Source organism: Gymnogyps californianus, chromosome 3 (assembly GCF_018139145.2).
Source record: "Gymnogyps californianus isolate 813 chromosome 3, ASM1813914v2, whole genome shotgun sequence".
In the NCBI taxonomy this organism is placed as follows: Eukaryota; Metazoa; Chordata; class Aves; order Accipitriformes; family Cathartidae; genus Gymnogyps; species Gymnogyps californianus.
This window is the reverse complement of record NC_059473.1, coordinates 106907591-106932432: the sequence shown is the minus strand read 5'-3', so window position 1 is coordinate 106932432 and position 24842 is coordinate 106907591. Positions and strand designations below refer to the sequence as shown.

General features: G+C 38.0%; 1 protein-coding gene across 1 annotated transcript in view; it reads right to left on the bottom strand.

Annotated features, from left to right (window-relative positions):
* SNTG2 (syntrophin gamma 2) overlaps positions 1–24842 on the bottom strand; it is a 303349-nt gene that overhangs the window by 154937 nt on the left and 123570 nt on the right. The window contains exon 2 of the mRNA XM_050894130.1: positions 19847–19984. Within this exon, the coding sequence (XP_050750087.1) occupies positions 19847–19984 (138 nt within the window). The remainder of the gene's footprint in view (positions 1–19846; positions 19985–24842) is intronic.

Here is a 24842-nt window from a genome sequence, read left to right as displayed (position 1 = left end):
CTAATACTGGTTCAATATTGAAAACATATAAATACAGCCATGGATCTTCATTATATTACACTGCTTTAAGGTCAGATGATTATAAATCTGGCAATGAACCATCCATTCCATTATGGAATAACAGTAAAACCAGTTCATAAGGATTTAAAGAGGAATAATTTTAAAGGGGAAAAGTGTTATGGAAAATATCTTTTCAAATGACATGAATACTTGCTATGAAATTTCCAGTCTTGATGAGAGTACCAGTGTTGTAATAACCCTTATAAGGCAGTGATCTGACATCCCACAAAAACTTGATTAAAAACATAAAACTATTCAAAATAACATGGTGTACTTTAAGCACACATAAATTGGCTAGCTAAAAGATTCCAAATCAAAACGTAATTGAGATAAAGCAACTATTAAGGGATATGCTTCTTGTGGGATGGTGACAGTACCTGGATTATTAAAAAAAAAAAAAATAAAAAATCAGTGATCTAAAAAAAAATCTAAATTAATTGCAATAATGTTTGTAAGGGACAACACTTGTGATAAGGTAATGATGAACAGGACAGATTCTAAGCATACAGCACTTCAAGCTCAAGGTCATTTAAGGTCATCCTTAAGGAAAACAACTCAAACAAATAGAGAAAAGCACTCTATCTGGCAAAAGGTGGTCTTGCAAAAAACCTAAATATATGAGTCATGCTGAGTATGAGAAAGACCTACGTTCCTGCACAAAGCCATGGCCAGAATCACTAGTGTAATCCTACATCATCAGGAGACTATTACGAAGGAGCAGAGAAACTATAAATTGTTTCTTTATCTAGCAGTGATCCACATACTTTAAATAATACAGCTAGTTCTGATATGCTTATTTTGAAAATGATGCAAATAAATTGGAGAGGTAGCAGGCAAGAGCCACAGCAATGCCAAATAGCTTGAGAGATTTGTGTAGTAGTGGAACAGATGCCAGGAGTTAAATATATTTCACTTTTTTTAAGCACTTTTCAGGGATGATCAAGCACAGTTTTAAAGCATCTTCCTTGGCAGAAGACAACCAAATCTTACAGACAGATACAGTGAAAATTTCAATGACTTGAAGTGGAAAACAGACACATTCAGACTATAGACACAAGACAAGATTTTAAACTTTTGTAGTATGACACATCATAACTGGATTTTTTAAAAAACTTTTTTAAATAGTAATATGGCCTTGAGACCTTACAACGTACAGATATTTCTTTTTTTATCTTTATTTAAAGCACGATCTGTCATGTTATTTCATAAACACAAATTTAATTTAGTTCTAAATGTAGTGTTACTAAAATACTTAGGACTTTTTTTATGCTGCTAAGCAGTACAATATTTAGGTACATCCACATAAAAGAAATTAGTTTCACAGCCTGCCAGTATCCTCATTCTACAGAGCAAGAATGGAGGCACAAAAAGATTTAGGGACAATTAATTCTGTTTTAGTGATTTGAAATACCTAAATGCCTTTTCTAAGTATTTGTATGAACTTTATCTGTTCAAAGTATCTTGTTGACCAGCTTCAGCCTTAGCTGTGAATGTTCAGCATTTTAACACATCATAATTTCACATTAGAAAATGAGATGCACCTAATGCCTGATCAGCATATTAATTTGGTGTTAGTTTATGTACATGACACATCTAGGATCATACTGCACCTCTATTTCAGGGGAAGGATCATTCACCACTAGATATTAAGACTACCCTTTTCTTCCTGTAACACCTCAACTCATCCCCTGCATATCTTCCACCATAAAAGACAACACAAAGCCAAGATTCAAGAGACAATAGCCTGTATATTTCTGACTTTCTAATATTTGACTTTGCAACTTTATTTTAAAGGAGGAAATTAGAAAACAATTTTGGGGGAAAACCCACAAATTCACATGCTTCACTATAGGCTAGTTTCCATTTAGTCCTTCATTTGGGCCCTTAAATTCGTAGTACAGATGCTCACAACTAGAGCCAAAAAAAATAAAAATCTGTGGGTAATTTAGAGGAGAAAATCTGTGGGTAATTTAGAGGAGATTCAACATTAGACACCTGCTGAAAGCAAGACACTACTGAATTCAATTTCAGGTTTTGTAGAGAAATGTGCTAAACAGTAATTATTCTCTTTTATTTGACCTCTTCTCTCTGTCCCCTCTAATTTATCCTGTTGTGGTCCTGTTCTCTTCTCAGGACCTTTCTTTGCTTTTGTCCTTCCCCATCTCATACCTCAAAATTCAGGAAGATATTTTTCACTTCTCCTTCAAACCAAAGAACAGACTATTTGTCTTACAATTCCAGTCTCACAAGCCATGCCTATGCTAAAATAAAGCAGGCTGGAGGATTTTCTCCAGCAAAGCAACACAGTAAAACTGCTGTCCACACTACTAAATTTTCTTTCCATGAAAACGTTATGACTACCATCCAAACTGCCTAACCGGGACACCACATGACACATGCCATCTCCTGATTTGGTCTGAGGCATTGTTTAAGAGAGTTGTAACTGACATTGGCCAAAACCAAGACAGAGAGTACACCAACATCCAGTACAGACAATTTGGCACAAGTCAAAACGTAGCCAGCGAGCACACTCACATACAGTACAGACAACTGTGGGTCAATGTTGAATGTGTGCTACAGCTGTGGTTTTTTTTCTAGTAGAGATGAAGTCACATAGACCTGTGTATGATGGATCTCACAATAAATAAACAGAAAGAAAAAGGACACCAATATACATTAACTACATGCACAGATTTAAATTAAAGTATTTCTAATTATCCCTACAAGTACTGGTAGCATGGGTAGTCATGTACAATAAAAACATACATGTAAAATAACATACAACTTAGTATTAGATTTTATTTAAATTCTGATAGAAAAGCATGTAACATTCTGACAGCTGTCACAGAGTGAGACAAAGTCCTTGGTCCAAAGAACATTAAAAAAATTTCTCTTAATATACTCTAAATGATCATGCTTCTATAGCTGGCATTATAGATACAATTCTAATAGTGTCACACTAATAAATCATTTTATAAACTATGTAATAAATATACTAATGCTGGTACAAACATATTCTTATAATTGTGAGTCAAAAGTTTAGCCAAACTCAGGTTTCATGAAAGCAAATCCAACTAACAACCCTATCTGCCAAAGCAGAATTTTCTGGTTGTGCATTTGAGTGACTATGGGTAACGCAATTCCTGAATGTGGACTGCTTTACTGGTAATGCTGTCTGTCTGCCTCCGCTTTTTCCTTCAAGCTGTCAGCTGTGCCAAGTTAGAAGGACAAGACTAACTGATGATACGTTATCAAGAATCTTTTGTACTAGAACCTAATCTTCTATACAAATGTGGACCAAATCCCTAACTGGCAGGTTTCAGCATGGTTAAGACGACCTCTGTGAAAACAGAACTGTGTGCACATACAGTATGTTTCAAATGTAAGTCTAAAATAGAGAGCTGATTTTCATTTATAGAGATGACAGAATAAAGTTTCCATCAAATATTTGATTCCAGGCACGTACATTGACATTAACCTGAAATTTTCATAAAGTGATCTATGGGGAACAGAAATCTGTAACAATGCCAATGCCCAGCCACAGGTGTAAAGCAAGGAGGCAAAGGCAATGACAGAAGCAGGTGTCTGGCTGTCCAGAGAATGTGTTAGCTGAGAAAAGCTCAACAGAAAGAGAAAGCTGCGAATCTCTTGAACACAGAAATCACCTTCAAAGGACTGTCTTTCCATCTTTTCTCATAGAAGCAATAAAGGCAGAATTCACGCAAGATGAGAGTTATCCAGTTATCCAGTTAGTATCAAAGATTTGAGTACTTTCCCCAGAGGAAGAGGGGATATACATCTGGCTCATTGAGAAGATTTTCAGGAACATCATACAGGCAGAATCCACAAGTCACATCTTCTGGCAGGATGCAACAGGTTGGTGATGTGGGAAGTAATTCCATTAGTAGTTCTTGTAATGACAATGTCAATGTACTTTCTTGATGTGCAAATGCCCTTCTTAAAGCAGAGATCCCAGACAGCTGTACTGGTGGTACATGACCATCAAGTAAATAGACAGATACATTTATGACTCCAGGGAGAAGACTCCAAAACGTTTGACCGAACAAGTGCAAGGTGGCACATCCCACAGGAATCCTGCTTAGCCCAAGAAGCACCAGGCAGTTTTGGTCTACATTTGTACCAAAAATGTAGGGAAACACAGGAAATAAGTCCTAGGTACGAAAATTAGGTAGGAAGAAAGGAAGCTAGAGACCTGAACTTCTGGAGTAAGGTTCTCCAAAACTCTTCCAGTAGTCCCTGTAGGGCTGGGTGTGAGGGACTGGAAGAGTTAATGTCTGTCAATGTCTCAAACATTGTAGCAACCAAGGTTCGGTCTGGGTAACAAAGAGGGCCATTAGCAAGAAGTTGGCTGGCTTGGACACAGGGGGTGTGCTGGAGGGTGTGCAGTCCTGTGTTCTGGCAGAACCAGCCCGGTAACCCAAAGCTTATCTGAGGCGGGGGCTTGTAGCTCCTTAGCAAGTCGCACATACTCAGTAGATAAAGAACCCTTTGGAATACTACTATATATGTTGAGAACTGTCTGGAATGAACCCATATAAGTCTTCAAGAGGTGTGACTGTGGACGGAGATTTAGACTATAAAAGACACAACTGCAAAGAGCCACGGCACGCGCCCATCACCGGAGGATTGCCACGCTCGTCGCCGACATCGCGGGAGGATTGCCACGCTCGTCGCCGACATCGCGGGATCCAAGGGTGGTGACTATCTCTTCTCTTTTCCCCTCTTTCTTTTTTTCCTTATTCCTCTCTTTTCTCTCTTCTTGTGAACGTTTTGCTGCAACCCACGCTGCCCACTGTTATGCCTTCCATGGTTTAGATTGTTCGAATAAAGCGTTCAAAGTGATCGTTTGGTGTCGTTTCACCTTAATTTAGCCCGGGGGGATCCCAGAACCTCTACGACCCTCTGGTCTGTCTGGTCCGGGTCATAACACTGGGGAGACAGGCAAGGTTTTAATGCCTTCCTAAAGCGATGGCTCAAGGAAGATCGATTCAGGTTCATCAGAAACTGGGGGCATTTTTGAAACAAAGAGAGACTGTACAGGAGGCACAGACTTCATCTGAACTGTAAAGGAACCAAAGCTGCTGGTACTTAAAATTCAGGAAGGCCACAACTAAAGTTTTAAACTGTAGCGATGGAAAAGTTGACAGGTACAGAAGACCGTATAGTTATGGATGATGCTACTATTACAGAAAACAGGAAATGTAAAACAGAGTGCCAGGAACAAAACCAAAATTGCACTAAATCTGAACTAAACAGAGGTATAAATACTCTGGAGAGGTAGAGAAAACTCTAATACTGGGATGCAAAGTATACAAGAAAGGTAAAATAGGTTAGATAAGCAGCAGTAAATGCCTTGTGCTACAGAGAACTTAAGACTCAAATAAAACTAATAAGGCAACTACCTCAACAAGTAAAACAACAGGCTAAATACAAGCAAGAGTCTTTACTAGTGACCACTCAACTACAATGACAACAACGACTGAGACGTGCAAAGAGGCAACAGGAATGACAAATGTAACGGTGGTAACTGACTTCACTTAACCTCCGGTAGATCGGACAGATACACATAAGGATATAATACAGTCAATAAAAAGCAGGTCTCTATCGGTCACTGCTTCATGGAGCTCACAAGATTAGACTCAGTACTTGCCCTAGCCTTGGGTATAGCATTTACAGGTGAAAAGCTACCGTGTAATAGAAACTGCTATGTACTTCACATTCAACATTTATGCAACTGTGATCCCAAGAAGGGAACTATGCAAAAGTGAGGAAGCTTGTTGAAAGGAAAAATAAAGGGGGAAGCTGACAAAATAAAAACTTTACAGGCAGTGTGAAGAGTACTTCAGGGTACCACACTGGAAGCACAGAGCCAAAGAATGCCACTTATTAGAAGGGCTTACTTACGAGAAAAAGGAAAACTGCGTGGCTGAAGAGGAGGTTAAAAGAGGTTATTACATGTAAAGAGTGATGGACTTCATATGGCGACAAGAAAAAGGAACATAAGTAAATAAAATTGAAAAACAAAATTAGGCAGCAACAGAAAAGAGAGTTCCAAAAACTGCCAAAAGAATAAAAATTAATAATAAATCTTCAAATCTATCAGGAGCAGGAGGTCTGCCAAAGAAACCACAGGGCTGATTTATGATCAAGATATAAAAGGCATACTCAGAGTAAATAAGGCTACTGAAGGGAAGATAAATGAACACTTTTCATTAGTGTGAAAGAAACTAGAGACGTTCCTCCAACTTCCTTTGTAGCACAAAGGATGTATGGATCTGTCTGAATTTGAAAACACTTTAGAAGCAAATTGACTAAATAACAGTAGCAAATCACCAGGGTCAGATAGCATTCACCCTACTCTTAAAGGAACGCATGGATGAAACAAACCAGGAGCACTGGAGTGATACTTCTCAAAAAAGCCTTGATACGTGAAGACTACAACATTGAAAATAAAATCCCATTTTTTTATAAAAGGTTCCAGTTAAGGCCTAGGAAACTTAAGGCCTGCACTAAATAAATTAGAACTATAGGGGGAAAAAAATACAATCTATAGACAGTGAGAGAAACTACAACAAAGAACAGAACTGGCAGACACTTTGATGAACTTGATCTATCTTGGAAGAGACAGTGTATTTTTTAGAGGCGAGTTAGGGAAACAGGAACCATGAGGGAAGAGCCTTGCACAGATACATTGTTAATTAAAATTAGTTAGAAATTAGATAGAAAACAAAGGGATGGATTAAATGCGTAATTCCCTCAATGGAGGAAGGTCACTAGTGAAGTTCCAGTTGCCTATGTTGCAACCTGCATTATTTAAAATACTCATGAAGAATTAAAAAAAAAAGGAATGAGCAATGAGATTACCTTTGCTGCTTACTAAGACAGGAAGCATAAGTGAAGTGAAAATATTTGCAGAACATCTTACAAAATACTAACTGGGCAACAAAATAGCAGACAAAATACAATAGCAGATCAAAGCTAGTGAGAGATTATTTTTCCCATGTACGTTATTTACATAAGGAATTAGGAGTGATTCTAAATCAGTCATTTCTATTAAGGAGTAAGACCTTGGGATTACAGTAGATGGTTCCATGACAGCATCAGTGCAGTGTTCAGTAGTCGTCAAAACACAAATCAAAGTTTTGGAAGTCTTAGCAAAAGAACAGAGACCAAGCAAAGAACATCATTATACCACTGTAGAAATCCAAAGTTCACCCCACCTTGAAAACTGTATACTGGTTTGGTCCCTGCATACCTGAAACTGCTAGAAAAGGTTCAGAAAAGGACAATGAGGATGATTGAAGCACAAAACCGTTCCTGTACAAGGAATAACAGAATAGGCTATAACTTTTCACCCAAGAAAAGAGACAGATTGGGGATCAGGAGGCTCTTACAATACAGTAAGTTGCACAGAGGACAGTGAATGGGAATCAGTTTTTACAGCCTTTCCCAGTACAAAAACTAGGAGACATCAAATGATACTATTAGGAACTAGGATCAGAACAAACAAAAAGAGGTGATTCTTTGTGCAATGTATAGTAGATTCTAGAGTCTGGTGAGAAAAAAAATTCTGGATGTTGAAAGTCTACATGTGTTCAAGGGAATATTGGACAACTATAGCAAAAATAAATCTGTTAAGAGCTAAGACAAAACTGCATTTTGCTCAGGAAGGCACTGAATAACTTGGGGCAGGGAGTGTTAAGAGAAGCATCACCAATTCTTGCCCTGTTTGGCTTTTCTAGGGAAACATTAATGGCTGCTGTTGGAAAAAGGGCAGTGGGCTCAGTAGATTTTAGATCTGACTCAGTTCTGAACTTCTTATGCAATGACAAAATTTCATGACTACAAAATTTGGACAGAAACCCACACTAGCTTTGCAAGCAATTGTGAAAGAAAATTCTACTCCGGAACTTCTTGCCAAAACTGAATTGCAATATTTGTGGAAAAAAACCCTATCTTTTTGTGACATTAACGATAACGTCATGCACACATGCAGCTGAAAACCCAGCGTTTACATCTCAGTCAAATATACAAACAACTTATTTCACTTTTTAGTCACCCGCAGGCTAGATATAGTTTTTATTTTCAGACTAATTTATTTATGGTTTGAGGCTAAAGTGAGGCAGACATCTGTATCAGTCTTAAAAAAACCCAAAAAACGCAGAGCTACAGTTGACTGTATGATGGCTGTGTAATTTTATTTCATTATAGGCAAGGAAAACTCTTTAGAAAGTGTTACTAATTATCAATCTGAACAGGAAAGCTGAAATTAATACTTTTCTTGCTTTTTAACTAGCATTTTGTTTTGCTAATGATATCCTTTAATAGTATCTACAGTTTATTAAAACTCTTCATTCTGAAGGCTTCCAAAGTACTCGATGTGTATACTATAATGATCACTCATTCCAGTTGTGCTACAAAGCAGACATAATTATGTACCCCCCATAGCACACCACATAGTAGGCCTGTTTTGTTTTGTTTTCTGTTTTCTAGGAGATTAGAGGAAGAAGTGCCCTGCATGAAACTTCAGGATACATTTGAATAGACAGAATGTAATTATTAAAACTGTAATTGGCCAGGATACCAACATGAAATATTCCTATCTTTCTGAGACCTTTTATTGTTGCAAGTTGTCAAGGATTTTATTATCTGTTTCTCAAAGCGATACGGGCTCTGTAATACCTACCGCTATGTTTAAGAATTGGGGTAACAATCTGGCCGTGTCATTCTCTAGCATCTACGTTCTGAGAAACAAATGCATTGACCAGTGTCAAATGTACCAGCAATGGAAAGAGAAGGCAGATTTACTCACTGTTTGACAGGTGGTTTGATCTGCTTGTATGTCAAGCAGTTCTCTGAGCGAGTAGGCTGGCTGTTGCATTTGGACTTAGTCTACGGTGGAAGAATATGCATTTTGGAAATGTATTTTCTCTTTGAACAACAGATTGTAAACCTGAGAAGGCCGCTAAAATTTTCACTTTTGTAATGCTTTAAGTATTAAAGGAAATTCATATTGCCTAATTGCACATGTCTGAGTAAAACTTTTGTCTTGTTCTGATGCGTGAAAACACTGGAGCATATTGGTGTTGACCGAACAAGCTTGCATACCTTCAAAGACAACCAAACTGCATTTAAGAAAGCAGCCTACTCTTTGTGAAAGACTAAGATTTACAGCCACTGAGCCGCTAGCTAGGTACAAACTCAAAAGCAATTTTTAGGGATGAAATTCGCATAGCCACAACAGTGGAAGGACAGAATTTGAATTTTGGGTTAGAAGCAATATTTAGGTGTGATCAATCTGTCTTCCTCTCAGTCACTATCACCCTCGTGGAATAATGTTTACTCTGCAAGAGGGCCAGAGCACGACCAGTGGGTTTGTAACTCGTCAGAGCATGTAGCCTGGAGATGGGCTTTATTTCAAAACAATATCATGTTCTGTGCACTGGGGCAAACAACTGCACTGCAGAACAAGCTGTTAAAGATGTGAATAACCAGAAAAGATTTTGCCCCAACTTAAGATGCTGATAGCCATAGCCCACAAATGAAAGCAATGCAAGTAATATATTCTTAAATTCAGCCTGTATCTTTTGCTTACACATAGTTCCCAAAGATGTTAGAAATCCAGGGAAAGCCAATTCCAGAAGAGCTCTGGATTGAAACAGCACATATAACTATATAGATGGGGGGAGGAGGGCCTTAAAAGGTCTCAGTCATCAATATTGAAATAAAAACCAGTGAGGCAGAAACTTTCAAGAACTCCAAGAATGATGCCAGGCAAGAATATATTGAAAAACAGACACAATATAAATTTTAAAACATATAAGACACAGACACCATACAAAAGAACACCATGCCAACAACTGTACAGAGAAGAGACTGCTTGGTAACAGGAGATGTAATGCTGCTTATAACAGCTACAAAGAATGATATAGCTGAAAAAAAATCCTATAGTTTTAATAGTTTCAAAATGAATGATACTTTCAAATGTAATTTGGAGAACTATATGGTCAAATACCCGTCTTTTAGGTATGAGATACCTCTTGACATAGAAAACTTTCTGCATTTTTTTAAAACACAAGGACTCAACAGAAAAGTTTACCTCTGGAAAGGTCTTTTATGTCTTGGTATTCGTTCATATGAAGTGACATGATTGGAGCTTAATGGGCAACATAAGGCAATTACAGTCCTTATTTCTGGTACTGTTTTTTAGCAAGATTTTATATCTACCTGTCAATGCCTGCCCATTATGTCATTATTACCAGGTTGTTAATACCTAGGACTGGCACCTGTGGTAAAGGATCTTTCATTAGGAAAAATATTATATCTATCTATCTATCTTAATGAACAATGTACTAAAGGGATTTCAGAAGGAGATTCTGCTTGAAGCACTCCACGTTCATTGATATAAATGGATATATTTGGAAGAAGATTCTGTATGTACCATATTTCCCTTTTCTGTGCCAGTCTGCATGAAAATTTTAATGAATACACATATTATTTCCAAACATCAAACTGAAGCACATGGTAAAAAATGCTGGAACATTTGAAATAGCCCACGTTCTTCAGATTTTGTTGAAACTGTTCTAAGAAAGAAGCCCATTCGCAATGGCTAGAACAGGTTGGAAGACAAACATTGCGAACACTTTGATTTATTTTTATTCTTTTCCCTTCTACTTATCAGTAAGACCACTGTGATGACTCTACTGGTGTCCTCCTGGGCTGCCCCGTCCCCCTGCCGTGGGGCAGGGAGGTCGTGTGGGGAACCGCTGTGCCGGCTTCTCTCCTGGGTGGGCATCTCCCCCACTGCAGGACCTGGATGCCGAGTGACTTGTCAACATTAAATATAGCCATGACTAAACATGCCTTGGTACCTGAGCACATCTAGTCCCCACACTCAAACCACAACAGACTATTACCTTAACAGATAACAGACTATTCCTTAAGCAAGGTAAGTGGCTAAATAGGAAGACAGGAAAATGTGAACAAAGAAATCATTCATTGCTGCATTGTTCAGAGTTGTTCAGAGTACTTTTTTTTTTTTTGATAAATAAACTTTATTCCCACTACTACAGTTGCATCTATCATTTATTGGAAAGAGTAGTCTCAAAAGGCCTCCTTAGACGTTGAAAGTAAGATGTCAAATTTACTACAGGTACTACATGGCAGGTTGACAACAGAAAATAAAAGCCAGTCTTAGGCAGTGATGGCAATAACAGCAGAGGTTGCCACCCAGGACCTTGGGAAACATGCAGGGGAAAGGAAGAAGCAACACAAGAAAGTGCAATATGAAGAGTTAAAAGAGAAGCCTGCAACCTGTCCTGCATGGATGCAAGGGAAGAAACAGTCTGATAACAGAAGGGATAAGAAAATAAAGATAGGTACTTAACATACCAGCCATATCTTATCTTCCTTCTCTTCAGCAACTCTTGAAGCTGCCACAAGGAGTTACAAGATAAAAAATGATTGAAGAAACAGATCCTGTAAGAATGTGAGACCCAGTAAAATGTATCATAAAATGCAGACATCCTGCTGGTTGTTACATATCCAAAAAGAACAAAAGAGGATGTGGTGAACCAGGATATGTGAAATCCTTCAGGAAGTTTTCTCCTCAAGATGGGGAGTTCCCATGATGAGGATTTTCTCAGCTCACGCCCCTCCACCTCTCCAGCCCTAAAGCTTCCTCAGCAAATTGTTCTACATGTATTTAACGTTCTGCCACACACAGAGATTTCCACTTGTGCTCACACAACCCTCATTTCTCTCTGATCGGCAGTGAACTTCCACCTACCCAGTGGCTGCAGGTTGCAGTCCACCTATTGCCTGACTCTCTTCATAGAAATATGGATTTTAAACTACAGTAGGGGCTGCTCTTGCCAAAATTATTTCCAGACGGAATTCAGAAGAAACACGATACTGAGGAAAGAGAGTGCACACAGCACTCTAACGAGAGATGGTGCTGGATTATGATTACGAGTCTAACAATATAGGCATCTACATGATAAAGCTAGAACCACATAGCCTTACGCTGATATGTAAAGATACCATATGACATATCACACAGCATATCAGATGGACTGCACTGCCATCACCTAGGACTGGGAAACAGAGATTCCTTCTTCCAGTACATGGCAGTCCAGGGTCAAAGAATACTTAACTAGAAGCCAGAAAGCACTGAGTTTTGATCGCTTCCTTACTCACTACTGTTACTACTTATACATGTCCCACAGCCTTTATTAAAAATCATGAGTACACACAAATCTTAAGAGATCAGTGGAGCATGAGGAAAATGTAAATGTCACACAGCCACTTCGGTCAGACTGAATGTGCCACATCTGCACATTTCCACAAGTCATTAATACTGCCCTCTCAGGAACTGTAACCACCAGCATCTTATAACTAATGAGGTAAACAATCAAAGAATGTTGAACAAACAAACAATATTGAAAAATAATGTAACAGCTTTTCCATAAAACTACATTGGGGGTGGGATGTCAATCAAAGAACCTTATTACAAGCAGGATTTGGTATATTGCTGGTTATAACATGTCTGGTTTTCAGGAAAAGCTTTTTGCTCAAAGGGTGCCTGCAAAAACTTTTGTCCCGAGTCTGTATCATTTTTAATAGACTGTTTTATATTTTTAGAAATAGTTGCATTGGTTAAAAAGACAGTGTAACTCGGAAAGTGGAACAAATTATGGAGGCAATGGAAATGTAAGTCAAGAAACCTCAAGAAAGAGAGGGAAAGACATGAATTAGTCCTTCACGGCATCACGTGATGCCTCATTCTCCACTTCCATGAAGTGGAAGCAAGCTGTAATAATGAATAGGTAGATAGAAAGCAAAAGATTATTTTGAATGGGAAAGAAAGTTTTGAAACTTAACTTCTTGTATTGCACAGGATCTCACCTTTTCCCAAAAGGACAGGAAGAATGCAGCTATAAAAATCCGCTGAGGTATGCCAGTCACTGTTCAGTTTTGTATAAAGACAAAGCAGGTCTTTTCACATGTTAGCGAAGATCTGGGACAGCTGCAGAGAATCCTTACTAAATATGGTAAAATAATGTATTTTTATCAGTTTATCTTATTATAACTGTTTCTATTACTGTAGATCAAAGTTTTTTTTGGGTTTTGTTTTTTGGGGGGCTTTTTGGGGGGGGTGGGGGAGTGGGGTTTTTGGTGGTTTTGGTTGGGGTTTTTTTTTTTAGAGTAAAATGAAGTCACTCATTTTATTTTCAAAGCCTGCCAACCTAAAGGAGGATTATACAAAAACCAGAACCAGATTGTTCTCACAGATGCACAAAGAAAAAGGATGAGAAGCAACAGTCACAACTTGCAGCAAAGGAAATTCCAACTAAGAGTAACAACAGGAAATAATTTCACAGTGAAAGCGGTTAAGCATTAGAAGAGGCTGCCCAGAGAGCTGGTAGCATCTCCATCCTTGGAGTTATTCTAAACGTGAATGGACAAAGCCCTCAGCAACTTGCCCAGTCTTGGAAGCTATCCCCACTTTTAGCAGTGGGTTGAATTATATGACCTTGAGCGGTCCCTTTCAATCTAAATTATTACATGATCTATTCTAGTAAAGATGACTGTGACTAACCCCATGGTATTTTATTCTCCAGGGTGTGGTGATCACATTAAATGTGTCTGAATGAAACATATTCAGTCTTGGTATGACTTCACAAGAATCCTCAGGAACTCCTCCACTGAGTTGTACGATGCTTCATTTGGGACAGGAGCTCTCTTTGGCAAGTAGTATGAGAGGACCGAGGACTCAGACTCTTCTCAGACTGACTATACAGAATAAGTCTATGCAGATCATCTACAAATATGGATTTCCAGAGTTGTTAATAACATGCATAGGATCCTGTGTCACGACATGATTATACTTCTTTCTTTTCCCATTAAACATATGCTGATTTCTTTCAATTAAAAAGGCATCCTATAACAATGAATTATAACTAAATCCTGCCAGAACACAGCTGTTCTTTGAGTAATTTCATTTGCATTCACTTTGCGTAACATTTCACATGTTGGCTGGTGTGAAGACAAAGATGAACAGTAGAGGTTGCACCCATCAATACCCACATACCGTAACTGGAAAGGCTCATGCTTCCATCGCAGTGAGATATTTTGCCCCTAACTGCTGAAGATTTTAAACTGCTACACAAGCTCTCACAATATATACAGTTGATATTTACCAGTCCTGACAGTCTGTCATGGCTCCAGGTGTAATAGATTAATCGAAATTTGTATATATGCCTAGTTTACCAATGTTGTGCTGCCTTTCTTCTATCTTGTTGGTATAAGCGCTTACCCTCAGCCGGACTCTTTCCATGTCTCAGGGAGAGATTATTTTTCAGGGATATCCACAGTGTCCTTTGCGTTCTTCTGTTCTGTTACATTTGTTAGCCTTTTTACTTAAGTTACTTACTCTTTTTATCTTTAATAATAAAGTTTTTTTGTCATGCTGATGAATTCCTATATTTATTATTTATTTTGTGATACAAACTTTTAACTGTTCTCAAAGTGACAGCAACACAAGCTTATGATCTTTCATAGTAAAGACCCTAAGGAATTACTTGATAGCTATCTTCTCAATATCTAGGTCAGCTTTCCAGAGCATGGAAACCAAATTACAAATGGTTAAATAATGTATTTTCTCCTTACAAGTGATCTTAGTTTCAAAAGGAAAAGTCTTTCTTAATCACCCACTTGATGTTTCCAAAAAGATAGAAAATGTTAATTATTAGCTTTTTAAAAAATAATTTGGGGCTAAAATACCATACCAGCGAAGGTAGAACAGACACTGGGCAAGCAGTAATATCAGTAGTTATCTAGACAGAAATTTCATTGGGTTAAAAAAACCCCAAACTTTTAGACTTTAATACAGATTTGTTCCCTAGAGGTTTGCTAAAATAACATTATTCTCTGTCCTTATTAGCATCTGAGTTATAAAGAAAAAGCCATAGCAGTCTCATCAGGGATTTAAACAGTACTTTCAGGCACTGTTTCAATTTTTTGAATCAACAAAACAACTAATCTTGCTATTTTTTTTCCTTATTCATCTACCTCGCTTCATTCTGATGAAGTCCAGCTAAGACACGGCTTGTGAAGCTGGACAACTGGGTACCCAGGATGCAAAGGTTTTTGTTATTGTAATTCTATTAGACTCACATAAGCCTCTGAGGAGTCCTCTTGCAATCAAGATGCCAAGAGCCTGCATTAGAAACCTATTTGCCTGACCACCGACCAAGTCAGAGACAATTCAGCTCTTTGAGAATGACTGATTTTGATAAAAAGCCAGATACGTTTCTTTTCTTTTTCTTACTTTGCAAGTGGAATTAGCAGGAAAAAAAGATACAGAAGTATAATACAAAGTAAAAGAAAAAAAATTGCTTGTGAAAAGAGGAGAGGCATAAAACTATGGGCTGACAACAGGAGAAGGATGACAGCAATATACATGGAAGAAGAACAAGGAATATTAAGGGTGAGGCGCTGTATGTAAGAAATTAATTTTAGCATGTAGAATGACAAAAAGTTTATGCTTTATTAAGGTATGATTTTGCTTTAAGTATAAAAACGAATTCCTCCCTGTTTCTCCTTTAACTGAAAATGGATCTCTCCCTGTCTGTCATGCAATTAATTCCTTTCTGTGAGTATTGTTAAACTTTAAATCTGGAGGAAAAAGAAATATCTTCTGTTAAAAATATTTAGAAGATAGTGAAAAACATCTATTTATTTTCAATATACCATTTCTGTCAATACCTTTGTGCTTGGCTTCTATGAGTGCGCACCAATTCTGATGCACCCATACATTCTCCTTTTTCCTACGAATCTGAACACCCCAAACATAATACTAAGTCATGAAGACTTGCTTAGAATGCTTGGATTTGCTAAGTCTGAAGTTCTGAAATACATCTTGGTGGGAAGATCTCATGTTTAATCACATAAATATAAAATATATAATTATTATATATAGTTATATATAAATTATTTTTTATAAATGTAATAGTATATAATAAAACACTGGAAAATATTATTTCCCACAATGGTTCCACTTCCAGAAGGATTTTTACAGATATTTAAAAACCATCTTGTCTACTGTGAAAAATCTGAATACTAAGGAAAAGAAACAGTTGTCTTTACATTATTTCTTCTATACACATCTTAAATTTCACAAACTGCGCTCTCCTCTGTCATTACTCTACATCCAAGTCCAAGATAGCAAGTACTAGTGAAATGGGCTGAACTGCCATTAAATTACAGAAAGCCAGCTCTACAATTTCTTATCAAAGGTGAAGCTTTCTCAGTGCTTAAAAGTAGCACCTAAATGAATCACAGATGGCAAAATATGAAACAAGAACAGATCTAGATTATGGTAGCAAAAGGTATTTTATAGTGAGAGCCTTTTATCCTTGGGAATAATCTCTATTGCTGAAAGTCCAACCCACAACAGTAGCACTAGCGATCACTGATGTCTTTGCCAGCCCTCACTGTAGCATTCAGCACCGGACGGGACTGGCAGAGCTAATTACGCAGGGCTGCAAATCCTGTCCTCAGTGTTTCTCAGGATCAACGAACCCATCAGCGAAACAGAGGCTGGAAGCGAAACCATCCCACGAATGCTGTCCCACAAAACTGGCTGGAGAACAAAGTGCTACCACAAGTAGACACAGAATCTTCTTTTTCAATATTTTTCCATTCACATATCCCACCTAAGCAGAAAAGTTACTCTAAAAACAAAAGATTTTTTTTTTCCCCTCGTATGTGTTTGAGGTGACTACAGAAAGAAGGCAAACGAGTTATTTCTATTTTTCTTGCAAATGAACTAGTTTGATGAATGGCCACGTGTAAAATAGAGATTAACTATGAGTACTTGAGAAAGAAAAAGTATAGAAAGAAGGAGAATAAATCAGTAAGACAATGTGATTGTTTTTGACTGCTATAGAATTGACTTTCAGGTTACAATTTTCTATTAATATTTTGAATCATACAGCACAGGGATGAAAATTATTTTCTTGAACCACTTGAAAAGTAAACCATTTATCTCTTCGGAATTTATCTTCTGTAGCTGTAAATGTAAAACTTCTGAATTACCAAAAACAGTGCTAGAGAACTACCAGCTATTTCAGTCTGATTTCAAATTCTGTTTTTGAGCTCCTATATACTAGCAATTTATATACTGTAAAAAAGACAGTGTTCATCTTCATGTTACACCCGATCGGCCTTTATATTAAATGCTAGCGTTCCAAAAGTTTTTATTTTGTTCAAAGTATAATATAGAAAAAGCAAATATTGCCATGAAGCCACAGTTTAGTCCATTTTTCTCATTAGAGTTTGATAACAGAAGCCCATGAGGATTGAAGATAACACTTTCAGAAAGGGGCACCTTGGGGAGATCTTGTAAGGGACATGGAAAAACAACAGATTAGAGCCTTAAAATTTAGTTTTCAGAGTCTTCAGTGAGAAAACTTAAGGAAAATAAGGAGATAACATTAACAATGTTTTCCAGGGAAGGTCAGCTTGGCAGGACTGCCCACACTATCTATCAACAGTATGAGGTGGGAGAAATCCATTCTGAATGGATTTCATACCTAGAGCCACATAATACTTTGCAACTCAAACCTAAACTAACATCTGAATTATACTTTAAATTCCCTCACTTTTACACATTAGCAGTACTTCTATAACCTGGAAATACTGTCTCCATTTGACATAGTCTCAGGAGTCACTCCTCTCCAGGCTTACCCACTGTGTAATCATTGCTGGTCATGAAATACAACCAAGGAACTTCAGCTCATTTTGTATGCAGTGGCTACATATCCCAGTTCTGCCTTCTCTGCAGGGACTCTCACTTTCCAGAATTTCTTTCAAAATCCAGCTCCTCAAGCATTATCAGAGCTTGTCTTTCTGTCCTGTCTTCCACCATGAAATACTATTTAGGGTACCCATAAAACGTAGCAGTAAAATGCATCAAAATCAAAATCAACCCAAATCTTGATATTAAAAGGAAGAGGCAGACCTGGTGGGTTGTTTGGGGTGATTTTTTGTACTGCTTTAGTTTTGGGCTTGAGGGGGGGAGGGGTTTGGTTTTTGGGGTGTGGGTTTTCTGTTTTGTTTTTTTGGGTGTTGTTTTTTTCTTTTTTTCTTTCTTGAGTGATCAAAGAGTGATGATCAATACATGTACAGATTTGATACAATATTTTCTCAGGTGCAGCCAGCCTGTGCTGATTCAATCAAGAAGTAATTGGGGACTAGGTAGGACAGAATTTTGATTTTTTTTCTATGAAAGTTTATACACAAGGCATTTAAATACCATTGAGTCCAGAGCTATCATGTATACTTATATGCACAGACACCATATATTGTAGTCACACGATATTTTACTATGACTCTTGCAACCACAATTTGCATACAACTTATCAGCACTATCAGCAACGTCTGCAGTTAAAAGCTGCAGCTTTTCATGCTTCGCAGTGAAGTAGAAAGTATATGCAAGCTGATGATTTTTGACCGAGGCTTCTATTTATTTCAGCAAACCAACCAGAAATGGACATGCCTTTCACTTCACTGAGCAGCCTCCCACTAGTTGCCAACTGATGCAACCTTTTTGAACATTTTTAAGAGCAAGTCATGTTCCACAGAATTCCATGGACAAGTTTTGAAACCAGTACATAATGTTTCTAACTACTAAAAGCTATTTCAAATTATTTTTTCTGTGATATTAAACAATTTATATAAATACTTACTATAGCAGGAATGAAATGTTTTTGTGTTATATAGGCAGACTCTCTCACTCTGACATACTCACATATGTATATATGGATACCCACCACATACTTTTTTGGCTCCTAATTCTTAGCAGAGTATCACAAACTCACTTGATGTCCCCTAGTGCCAGATTTTATGTTTACATGACATGTACAATACAGCAAGCCAACAGAAAGGCTCCCCATTGGCCCTCTCTGAGGAGGCTGCCATGAATTGTTCACTAGCAAATACCAGCACAGTTCATGAAATTTATTTTACTCAGTACAATTTGGGATACCTGCACTTAGTTTTAAGAGGAACCCTGTTTATATGAGGAAATAAAATACACTATTTGGGGACGTCCATAACCTCGACACCACTGCTGTACTGCTTATGCAAAATGCCACCAGTTTTTCTAGTGACATTATTAAATGGTGATACAGAAGATTCCTCTATAGCTTAGGGGCACCACATATTTTGAAAAGGCAGCATAACTGAATTTTGGGGGAAAAAAGCACCGCATACATGCTGGCACTGATTAAGCCCCATCTGTGCCTGAAAGAGAATTAAAGTGAAATAAGTGTCTGTCAAGTGTTCTCTCAGCCAGCTCTATGCCCTTGAACAGATATCCTGTCAATACTTGACACACAAATGAAGAAAACTCTGGTGTATTAGTTTACTCTTAAAATGCTTTCAATGGGAAATATTTTTTTTTTCCCTTCATTTAATGGCCTAACGATATTTGGTGGAAGAAAGCTGTAATCTCAGTATTTATAGACATTTTCTCTCCTGTTAAGGTTACATATGTCAGAATAAAGGACACATAGCACTGGCCAAAAAAAAAAAGTTTTTATATGCAAGAATGTAAGTATGCACAAAAAACCCCAACACCTGATCATTACATGTATTTCTATTACCCAATAAAATCTCTTGCACTCCAATACCATAAACTGATCTCTGCAGAAGACATTAAAGTGCACAGTCAAAAGCACAGAGATATAGAAGCACTTACATTTGCACTGTGATCACTTCCACTAACACAGACGACATCTTGTTTTTGAACTGTTAATACCTCTTTTGTAAGCTTCAGTCGGATGTCATAAGCATTTTCGGATACTTCATCATACAACAATGCAATACTAGTTTTAGTCTGTGAAAGCAAGGCACAGAAACAAAAAATTAAGAATATGAACATTTCATAATGATAAATAACAACCTCTATCCCATTCAATACATAAAATGCATATAAATGAGCATTGTTTACAGAAAGCGGAAAACTGGTCTGCTTTTCAGTCTTCAAATGGATTAGACATAAAAAGCCTCTTCTGTACTGTAAAATACAAGCTAAATAGTCTTTGAAGTAGACATTAATATGTAAAAAAAAAGCCAAAAAAACAAAAATTCTCCATTGTACTGTTCCACAAAGGAGTGTTGCCATTGAACGATGTCCTATTTGTTTTTAATTGTATGACTTATTATGAAACTGTATTAGAAGCAGATAGGTATGTATAAATGTATGTGAACACATTTTCCAGTTTCAGAGAGAAGTGGAGAAGTGCAATGTTGTTCCTGACTTAGAGACGTTCCTTCCACTGTACCAGAAAAAAACCTGTACCCTTGATAAACATTGCCTTTAAGATATAGAGTTCTATTACAGCAGAAAACTATGTTTTTACATTGTAAAACACACAAATAAATACAGGTGTTACAGAATTTCTATTTGTTTAGGTCAAGATGGACATATAGTTCTGAAGTTACATCATCACTGGACTAATAACTAGTAAACTCTATAGGATAGTCATGTATTTGGTATAAACAATGAGTATAAACTCCATGAGTAGTAGAAAAGAAATTCTATTTTAATTTTTGGTTTATTTACTTATGCGCAAATTTCCCACTAATATTCAGTCAGATATTTCCTTAAATAAAAACTGTGGAACTAGGACTGCTTACAGCTATTTGTTAAAATAAGCAGACTAATGCAATTTCAGAGCTTTACAGTCACTGCACAGAAGAGAAAAAGCAAAACGCCTGTTCTGAAATGGTTGATCATATTTAAAAGCAATATTTGTTAATTAATTGATAATGTATATAAGAGCATCATCACAACACTGCACTTTCCTCTATGCAAGTGAAGAATAATCAAGTATAATTTAAGGTTTAGCTGTAGCATTTGTTTTTAAAAGACAATTTAAAATCAAGTTCATCTATGTTTTGTTAAATAGTAGACTGTGTAAAGAACAGAGTAATGGAATTAAAGAAGAAACATGTCCTGTGCACTGAATGAATGCTTGAGGGATTTTAAAATAAAATTAAACATGGAACATTATCTTCATAATAATATTTTTATTTCTATAAAGTTAGAGAGAAAGGTCTGTGGTGATTGTCAATAAAACCTTTTGGTCTTTAAAGGCAGGATCAGTTTAAGCTTAAGGCACTTAAATTTAGATGTGGTGTAGCTCTACACAGCAACTGAGTGTCAAAGTCTCCCTTATAGTAGAAATGGAAAATGCAGCCTAGAGAGCAATTCAATTTACCCTGAAGTATATACACAGCAGTTGCTCAGCTGAAATGCTCATGTGGTTCTGCTGTCCCTGGGCTCAAAGCAGTTGTCCCCATGTAGGCCACTCCTGCCACTTAAGACACTTTAGGATATCTAAGACCTCCACACATATAAGGCTGACATAGGCTTTTCAGGACATCCAGGTCCTTCTCTAGCTGGAGGCGAGACCAGACTTCCATGATTATAACGGGATACAGACATCGGCCATGCCAGCAGACATCCACATGTAGGTATCTTCAGCCTGAAATGGATCTCGCCAAAGGCTTACAGTGTAGAAATCCACATCTAGGACAGTCGTTTAGATTCTGTCGAGTCAGTGGTGAGCAACAGACACCTCTGAAGCATGATTTATCTGATCTCTTCTATACATCCATCTAGAAGGGAACAAATTGCATCATAGCTCTCTACTTTGACTTTAAATATATATAACAACTCAGACACAAGCGTCTAATTCCGGGCAGATAAATCTTGTCCTTAGTGTTTGCTGGGAATGCCTAAAGGAAACAAAGTTCAGTGAGGGTGTAAAGCCTTAATCATTCTCACTTGTTTGGAAATGAACATTTCTTCATTTTCCCAAGGTTTTGAAATTCTTTAAATTTCCAGCACGTGTGGATGTTTTATCAATACAATTTTGTGAATAACAACATATGAAAACCATGCCAACATCATCTGCTTAAATGCCATGCTGCATAACAGCAAGTACTTTCAAACAGTAGAAGAACTGCCTTGAAAAACCACTGTCCCTGCATTTTGCTGCTGTTCAGAGGTTGTGCATCACTATCCCACCTGGACTGGCAACCGCTGTTACTTTTGCTGATGTACAGAGCATGCTTTACAGAAACACCAAGAGAACAGAGCTCTAGAGAGCTCTTTATACAGCCTAAACCGAGAACATTTCTCTGGCTAGTAATTGTTACATATGTTTAGAAGTAACACAATGAAAAAAACCCTGAACTTTCATTTGTAAGACATGATCAAGTAACAAATGAAATATGTAGACTGACCAATTAAATAGCTTAGCATTTTCCATCACACTACTTAAAGTCTCACTGAAGATCATCTATTCCTATTAAAATCCAATACCTACCTCACACTCCATCTAACTCCTGACATGATCCAAGATGACATGCAGCAATACCTTATTTGCTTTCAGAATCAATAAGATTAATCTAGATTTCTCTCAGCCTTTCACGTCAGCTTTTTTTAGACCATTATAAATGGCTTTGAATCAGAGTTCAGCACATTCCCTTGTTCTCTCTTTGTGTTAAAGAGATGGCATACGTAACTCTAGTGGGCAAATCCCAGTCCAGCCAAAGTGCTTCTTCAAACAAGGGTCTTTTAATGAGAACTTAGTCTTTGCATGTACATGTATATCGAGCATTTTAACTATGCTATGTTCGTCTTGATTTCTCATTTTAAAACTGTCTATACAGTAGCTGTTCTAATAACTGGTATCAGAAAGTGAGGACTGAAAAGTGGAAACAACTCCCCAAAATGATGTAGTAATGTTAGAGATCGTATGCCAAATTTACATGTGTTTTGTAATAAAAAACATGGGGAAAGTGCATAGGGAGTTTCATCTCAATAGGATTGAAGTGCTTACAATGAGAGCTAGGGGAATATAAATTTAAACTCACTTGGGCAGATGAGGAAACTAAATGTTGGTTTTCATATCTCTGACAGTTTTCTAGACACTGGCCTCAGGAAGAGGGGTGTGTGGTGTGCATATGCACATCCACGTACGTGGTGGGAGGAAGAGAAAAGGAGATCAGTAGCATAAGCATCACAGTAGCTGTGACTTTTAAGAAAGCTTAGTCACTGCTCTGTTTTTGAAAGAAAAAAACCCACTGAAATCTACTTTCTCAAGCAAGTTCAAAAACTGTCAATACCACAGAGAAGAAAACATCACTCTCTGAACGGAGCTAAAGTTGCAGATGAATCCTTTTATCAGTTTTATTGTTGACTACTTAAGACAGGTCCCTAACCAGCGTACTTGCTTTAAAGCGCTCCCCGTTCAGCATAATGTTTTGGGACCCTACTCAAAATACCATCATTCTTTCAATGTACTGTATCCGCAGCCAAAAGTTCACAGCTGCAAATTCTGTTTCAAAGTAGGCATCTCTAGGCCAAACTTCGGTCTTACTGGCATAAAATACTTGTCTTCACTGCTGTAAGTTTTATTTTGAAAAAGCTTGCAAAAAAATGAGGCAGAGTTTAAAAGTGGTGTTGAGGTGTACTAGGTTTCCTACAGAAACTATTTACTTACATTCGTTTCTCAAATGCATTAGAGCAATATTTGTCAGGCTTTTCATGCTAGTAACTGTTTGAAGAGAGGCAGAAAACATTCAAGACTCTTACACAGACGATCATAAAATTCAGATGAGATTCATAATAAAATCATATAATATATTTCTATGCATTCAGAGCAGATGTCATAGTAGATACAGTGCAGTTTACTATTTTGATTTAAACTGTGAAGTTCTTGGTAACTCCAAACCTCCCTCTTATTCCCTCTGCCCAAGTGTGTTTTAGCAATTGTGGTCACTACTGTTGCCAACTAAATGGAGCACTAGTGTCTTAGATCCTTATAAAAATGGATCATCTGGAGTTTCCCCTACTTTATCTAAAAAATCCTCTGCATTGAGTTACATTGGTCCTCCAGCAGAAATCACCATTCGCTAATCTTCATCCTTAATAAATATATCCATAGCTTTAATGGCATGGCAGTTCAATTTTTAACTGCCAAAACGCATTTATAAATGACCTTTCTTCATTTGTAAATAAAATTCTTTAAGCACCTGTGTTGGGTTTGTGTGGCAGGGGTTTGGTAGTGGGGGAGGGGCTACAGGGGTGGCTCCTGTGAGAAGCTGCTAGAAGCTTCCCTGGCTCCAACTCAGACCCGCCGCTGGCCAAGATTGAGCCCATCAGCCACGGTGGTAGCACCTCTGGGATAGCACATTTAAGAAGGGAAAAGACTCCTAAAAAAAGAAGAGCTGCAGCGAAGAGAGGAGTGGGATGTGAGAGAAACAATCATGCAGACACCGAGGTCAGTGAAGGAGAGGGAGGAGGTGCGCTGGAGCAGAGATTCCCCTGCAGCCCGTGGTGAGATGGCAGGCTGTCCCCCTGCAGCCCATGGAGGTTAACGGTGGAGCAGAGATTCCCCTGCAGCCCACGGAGGACCCCACACCAGAGCTGGTGGCTGGGCCCGGAGAAGGCCGTGACTCTGTGGGAAAGCCCACGCTGGAGCAGTTTGTGGAGGACTGCAGCCCATGGGAAGGACTTGAGTTGGAGAAACTCGTGGAGGGCTGACCCCCGTGGGAGGGACCCCACGCTGGAGCAGGGGAAGAGTGTGAGGAGTCCTCCCCCTGAGGAGGAAGGAGCGGCAGAAACAGCGTGTGATGAACTGACCCAAACCCCCATTCCCCGTCCCCCTGTGCCACTGTGG